The 6,676-nt window shown below is 51.3% G+C and overlaps 1 protein-coding gene across 1 annotated transcript; it reads right to left on the reverse strand.

Moving 5' to 3' along the window:
- Nucleotides 1-169: 169 nt before the first annotated feature.
- UCP3 (uncoupling protein 3 (mitochondrial, proton carrier)) lies at nt 170-5,881 on the reverse strand. The gene is made up of 6 exons (XM_004683193.1): nt 5,670-5,881; nt 4,994-5,195; nt 4,496-4,696; nt 3,330-3,431; nt 2,681-2,861; nt 170-333 (listed from the first exon to the last, which is right to left on the reverse strand). Exons 1-6 carry the CDS (start codon nt 5,793-5,795, stop codon nt 219-221), a joined length of 927 nt encoding a protein of 308 aa, XP_004683250.1. The 5' UTR covers nt 5,796-5,881; the 3' UTR covers nt 170-218.
- Nucleotides 5,882-6,676: the final 795 nt, after the last annotated feature.

The raw sequence follows: 6,676 nt of genomic DNA on the forward strand, positions 1-6,676 counted from the left end.
GGTTACAAAAATTAGTATAATTTATTTTCCATCTTGTCAGTGAAAAACAAAGGTACTGTTAAGACAAAACACTGAAGGACAGAACCCTTCCTCTTCTATTTCTTGAACAGGAGCAAGTAAACATGTCTGTAAACACATGTGGGTCTTGTGTGCATGGACCCACTGATTTCACTCTTAACTGGTTTTGTTTCAGTTGGTGTCAAGTGGTCTAGTCTTACTCAGAATGGAGATTCCCGTAACAGCTGGACTTTCATCAAGGCCCGTTTCAACTGCTCATAGGTCACGAACATCAGCACGTTCCAGGCTCCCAAACGCAAAAAGGAGGGTGTGAACCTGATGAGAAAAAATGATCAAAATCTCAGGCAGAATGCACCCCAGAGCCCCACACAGTTCTACTGTGCTCTCCCTTTAATGGTGTTGGAGCAAAGGACATAGACCCTGGTAGAAACCAGCACTTTTTGAGATTTGTTTGGGCTTTTCCTTCTCTGCTGCAGAAATGTAGGCAAAAGTTGGAGTCAGGAAAGGAAAGAAAAACTAACGATCTGAGCCTGGTCACTGCGGCAGGTGGTTAATGGTCACGATTCCACAGCTGCAGTGGTTGCCAGGTTTCTGCTTCAAAGACTCAGGCTACAGTGAGTCAGTCTCAGGGGATTCAAATGAGCCGTCTGACCTGCTCCTGGTGTCCCTGGGCTCACTGACATCCCAAGTGGCCACTTCTGAGGAGGCCAGGGCACGGAGGAGCTGGTGCACCGCAGGGCAGAGGCAGTGTAACACCAGCTTAGCTAATCTCCCAAGAATGCCCACCTCAGCTTTGCCTGCCCTGCCTCGCAGACCCGGGGAGGACTCCCCGCCTGCCCTGCCCTCTTCAGCCTCTCTTCCTGCTACCTCCTTCCTGTCCCCTCTGCCTCTGCCATGCTTATTCCCATGCCTTTGCCCACATTGCTCCTTCTGTTTGGATCTTCTCTCTTCCTTGACCGGCTGGCTGCTTTGGGCGCTGTAAGACTTGGGCACCTTGCCAAGTCTCTCTTGCACCCTCTGCCTAGACCCCTCACAGAGAGTACAGTACAGGGGCAATGAATGTCAACGCTGAGGTCAGACATGGGCTCAAATCCCAGCTCCATCAATTTCTAGTTTTATGAGTGACCTTGAACAAGTTACTTAATCTTTCCAGGCTGTTTCCTCCTCTGTAATATGAAGGAAATAAGTGTCTTATTGCAGTGTCATGAGGATTAAAGAAGTTATGTACTCCATATAGCAGTGGAGGGCTGGCATCTATACATGCTAATAAATGTCACCTATTCATCTGCTGCTCTTTCAGGGGAGTTTGGCATAGGCTGGTTATGCTGGATGCTTAATATGTGTTTACCAAGTAAAAGAATAAATGGAGACAAGTGGCTAAAGTTGAAGATGGTAGGAAAAGACCAGCCTGTATGATGTCATTCCCCGAGTTGAGGACCTGTCTGCTTTTTGAGTCCAATACTGAGCACCAGTTCAGGGGAGAGTTGTGATAATATATGCAAAGTGTTTAGAACAAGGCCTGGTGCTTAGTGATTTATCAATCATAATTTATGTTATTGAGTGCTAACTTTATGCTAGGGATTCTGGGAGATGAACGATGTATACATCACCTGTCCTTGGCTGCAAGGAGTGTGCGCTCTAGCAAGGGGAGGTAATTTGAATTTACTAACACCATAATACCAGACAGGGTGTGGTAGTGTTAAAGGGAAGGATGTCCTAAAGGAACTCTTGCAGAGTCTTGTGGACTCCACCCCCTACTCCAGCTTTCTGGACTCTCACCGCTACTCCAGTGACTGGAAACTACAACTCCCAGCAATACCAGGGAGAGAACTGCGAGGACCCAAGGGCGGAGCTAAGCAGGCATTCTGGGACTTTGGGGGATAAATAGGGCGACATTGCATCTCTCGCTCTCTCGCTCGGAAACGGCTCTCCGACCGTGTAACACGGGGCTTTCAGTTAGCTTGTTACCAGAGCTCCAAGTCAGCTGAGCCGGTAAGATATTCCAATTGTTGTTTCCTGTTCTTTCCCATTTTGTAAATAAACCCATTTTTTACCCTTTTGTGTGCGCCTGCAGTACAGCTGAATTTTAAGTGTGCAGGTGAGGCCCCACAGACAGGTGGCTCAGTTCACGCTGGGGTGCCCTGTAACAATTTATCCCACAAAAATGGTATTGAGGATATATGGTTAAAGTTCAGAGGGTGGAAATAAAACTGAGTCCTAAGGTGTTGGGAAGAAGGAAGCATTTGAACTAGACTTGAAGGAAGGCCAAGATTTCGGGTGTGTAGTAGGCCTGGCATTCCCAGTGGAGGGCCTAGTAACTGTCCAGACACAGAAGCAAGAAAATGTCGGGTACTTTGGTTGTCTAGTGGTGGTCCTTGGCCTTGGCAGGGGTCAGAGAAGTTTCTGCATTACCAACTCTTTTTCTCTCTACTCAAACATTTGGGGATTGACCATACTTTTACCTCTGCCTAGAATCTGGGTTCTCAGGTAAGACTTTCTGCATCTCCATTCAGATTTGGCCCACTCTTTTTATTTTTTTAAATCCTAATTCTTTGTCTTCTCCTCTGGGGCATTTATATTGGTGCTAGTCACAGCAGGTAGCCATGTTATAAGAGAAGGGAGGAGGGAGAGGAGGGTAAAGAGGAAGGAATGTGAGGCTCACCCCTTATAGAAGGCTGTGGGGCCCTCCTGGGCCACCATCTTCATCATACAGTCCAGGGGGCTGCGGTACTGGCCTGGGGGCGAGTTCATATACCGGGTCTTCACCACATCCACGGGGGAGGCCACCACTGTGGCGCAGAAGCCAGCCCCAAAGGCCGAGACAAAGTGGCAAGGGAAGTTGTCTGTAGCAGAAGGGAAGAGCAGACACTGGGCTGAGAGATGGGAGTGCTCTGCGCTCTGCTCTAGTGTGCTCCTCCTTTGTCCCCCACTACCCTGAACCGACAGGTCAGTAATTTCCATATTTCCACGACCCAGGGCTGAGCTCCTGGTTAGCATGGGCAGGGCAGAGCTAGCCACCTCAGAATTGGAAAGTTATGCAGTCTGATCACCTGGTTGAGGAAACTGAAGACAGAGAAGGTGAGAGACCCCTGCTTAAAGGTGGGTGCCGGAGTGGCAGCCAGGTCTCTAGCGTCCCCATCTTGGCTTCTTTCCTATTTGTTACGGTGATGTTGTGGGCACTTTTTAACCTGGCGCTGCTCCTTTCTCTGCTCCTTCTACATCCCAATTGCCTCTGGGTGGTGCCCACTCTGTAGAGATCCAGGTTCCCTCCCTGCTGTGGGAAGACATCTGCTTGGAACCCAGGGCCTCACCAGTGAGCAGGTGATAGTCTAGCAGCTTCTCCTTGATGATGTCGTAAGTTACCATCTCAGCACAGTTGACGATGGCATTCCTTGTGATGTTAGGCAGGGTTCCTGTTAGGAAGGGGGTAACGCTGATAAGTGGGCACTGGGAACAGTGAGCTAGGAACTGACTACAAGGGCTTAGGCTCCACTAGGGGGGCCATAGTGCCTGATTCTAGTGGTTTCAGAAGAGTCCACAATCCACACTTCTCTCCAGAGAACTTCAGATTACCTGATTAACTTCAACAACTTCAGATTATCCCCATCCACTTTAGAGTCAGAAAACAGAGGCCCTCTTGCATTTATTTGGTCCACATTTTGGAGGATAATCAACGTTACTCATGTACATTCAAATATCTCCCTGAGGGGGAGCTGGAGCCGGAAGAAGTCTCTCTTTGGAAGAGGCGGGTTGGTGTCTGGGACAGAAGTGGGACATAGCACTGGTAGGGTTGGAAGAGAGCATCAAGACCAAGCCCCCTGCTTTACAAATGAGGGCTGGGCTCTGGGACAGGGCACGGTGTGGCTCAGGTCTGCCCTCAACCTTCACTGAGTTGCCCTTTCTTCTGCAAGAATGGACACCCGGTCACATGTGGGAGAGACTCCAGCGTTTGTCTAGGCAGCTGCCGTGTAGTTGTGGAGGGAGCCCTGAAGTCTAGCTCCCAGAGAAGCTCCCCCATCTCTGCTTACCTGCAGCCCATGGCTGCCTCCTACTATAGCCTTGGTTTCTGCTCCATGATCTGCAGCCGCCCTTCTTAGGCTATTGCTTGGGAAGCCCTTCCTGAATCACGTTCCCTCTAGAGCCAGCAAGGTTTCTCCTGCCACTGAACCTGCACTTCTGTGTGAACCTAGCATATTCTGCAAGGTGGGACAGCTGTTCCTTGAACTGTCACCTCTATATAAGTGAGAGGCATGGAGGTGGCTTTTGCTGGTGTCTGTCTCCCTCAAGGCAGCCTGCACATTGTGAAGGGTTGGCCAGTTGAACTGAGCGTGGGGCATGGTGGCAGGTCAGTGAGAGATTTTGGTCGAGATGTTCTTTCAGAATCGCTGGGATTTCCTTTCCTCGCTCAACCCCCTGTCCTGTTCTAGGGTAGGGGAAAGTTCTGTCGGAAGCCCCTGAGCCTGGAGCCCAAACCTACCTTTCCACAGACCCCTGATCCCTTCCTCCCTGGCAATGGTCCTGTATGCATCCATTGTTCCTCTGTATTTCCTGTTGCTCCCGGACCCAAGGTGCATGCTGGCCTGAAATCGCACCTTCACCACATCTGTGGGCTGGGCACAGGTGACCGCCATGCCCCCTGTGGTGCAGCCTGCCAGAATCCGGGTAGTGATGCTGGAGTCTGCAAAGAAGGGAGAGAGAGAGAATGGGGTGGTGACCCCCCACACTTAACACTTCTCTAGGCCTCTGTAGGCCTGAGGCAGTTCTCTGTGGGGCTGTCCCTGCCCTGCGGCTCCTCTTCTCCTGAGTTGGGGTTTGGAGCTTCCTTGCCTTGACTGTGGCTCAGACCTCATTGATCTGTTACCAGCTTTCTAAGCTCAAGCTGCCTCTGAGTCTGCCCCACCCTGGTCTCCTGACCTGCAGGCCTAGATTCTGCTTCTGTCCGCCCCTTGAAGTCCTCAGGGTCTTGGGGACTCACGGTCGGAGCCTTTGGGGGTGTAGAACTGCTTGACGGAGTCGTAGAGGCCAATGCGGATGGAGGCGAAGCTCATCTGGCGCTGCAGGCCGGCGACCAGCCCATTGTAGGGGCTGAGGGGGCCCTCGGTGCGCACCATGGTCAGGATGGTGCCCAGCACGCCGCGGTACTGGGTGCTCCGGGCAGCCTGGTTCTCCCCCTGGATCTGAGGGACACCCCCCGCAGAGGTGTTAGGAACTTGGTGAGGAGTGGTGGGGCTGAATGCAGGGGGACTTGCCTGGGGCAGGCCCTGGGGAGAGCATGGTGTTGGCTGACACAGCCCAGTAAGAAAACTGAGGTTTGGGTAGCAGTTCACAGCTCACAGTCAACGTGGCATTTGATCTTATCAGCGAAGGAAGGGCAAATTGTTCTCCCATGTCAAAGGATCAGTGGCTCCCCTGTGGTCACACTGATTTCTTCCTTTGCTTCGTATCTTATGATTTGCAAAGTAGGCCTAGACCATGAACACCCCTTCATGGCCTGCCAAGGAATTATGGTTTTTTTGTCTTGGGCTGTGGTGATGAGGAGGAGGCAGGCAAGGGTCTTAAACAGCAGCGTGTGTGAGGAAGAGCGTGCCGGGGCTGAGGTGGAGAACTCTGCTCTTCCTTGTTGGTGACAACCCTTGGCCAAGGGCACTCACCTGCAGGCGGACCTTGGCCGTGTCCAGTGGGAAGGTGAGGAGGTCTGCAAAACAGGCTGCCGTGCCTGCCCCCAGGAACTTCACAGCCGTAGTGGGAGGCACTTCTGAAGGCTTCAGGCCAACCATGGTTCCAAAAGGTCTGTCTGATCCCTCCTCCTCAGAGGAGGTTCAAGAGAAGCTGAAGCCCTGGCTTCAGTACAGGGAGGATGCTGCAGGGGTCAGATGGAATCTGTGTCATGGGGGCCTGACCCCGGCTCCCTGAGGAAGGAGGTACTGGGGGAAGGGGAAGGGTGAGGGGGCAGGGGGTGTTCAGGAAATGATCATATAGGTTGGGTGAACTAGGTTTGTATTAAAGGAACCTGAGGCTCAGTCAGGGACCAGACCTGATTCTGACTCCACTAAAATTCTGTTCTCTCTCCCCACTATTATGCTGCTTTCTTGGGAAAGGCATCCTCCTCGAACATGTGCACAGCCTTCTAAATCTCATTACTTGAGGCCTTTTGTCTGAAATAAATGAAATAAATGTGCCTCATGATCAGTGGAGCTGTTGTCATCTTGGAGGATGACTTATTTTGAAGGTTGCCAGAATAATCATATTATACTTAAATGAAATCCTTTGATTTCTGTCACCAAAAAGACAATCAACCTGTCACTAGAAATGTGTCCTCTTAACACTGCCAAGATTCCTGGACTGACATTCCCTGTGGAGGTAGGAGGAAGATTTATTCTGGGTGCCTTCTGCTCTGCTTCCCAGAACTCAAGAGGGAGGTGGGGTGAAGAGGGAACTGCCCGCTCTGCTGTCCAAGCCATTGGGCTGTCCAGCCTACTTGACACATTCCCTTCCCATCTTTATCTCTTAGAGAGTGCCCCTCCTTAGACAGAGGACTATCAGTCTGGGGTCAAGGAAATGTGCCGTCCTTCTCAGGGGTGTGTACCTGTCTAATTTAATCTCTAGCTGATGGGGGCTGGGGGCTGAGGGACCATAGGGGAGGGGGACATTTGCATGT

This window comes from Condylura cristata, unplaced genomic scaffold (genome assembly GCF_000260355.1).
Source record: "Condylura cristata isolate star-nosed mole 26May11 unplaced genomic scaffold, ConCri1.0 scaffold00015, whole genome shotgun sequence".
In the NCBI taxonomy this organism is placed as follows: Eukaryota; Metazoa; Chordata; class Mammalia; order Eulipotyphla; family Talpidae; genus Condylura; species Condylura cristata.

Bases quoted from the DNA above. Each gene is read 5' to 3' on its own strand.
- UCP3 (XM_004683193.1), bottom strand. From the start codon at position 5,795: ATGGTTGGCCTGAAGCCTTCAGAAGTGCCTCCCACTACGGCTGTGAAG. The intron at 5,196-5,669 runs GTGAGTGCCCTT...GGTGTCCCTCAG, and splicing joins CGGCCAAGGTCCGCCTGCAG to ATCCAGGGGGAGAACCAGGC. The intron at 4,697-4,993 runs GTGAGTCCCCAA...CCTTCTTTGCAG, and splicing joins CACCCCCAAAGGCTCCGACC to ACTCCAGCATCACTACCCGG.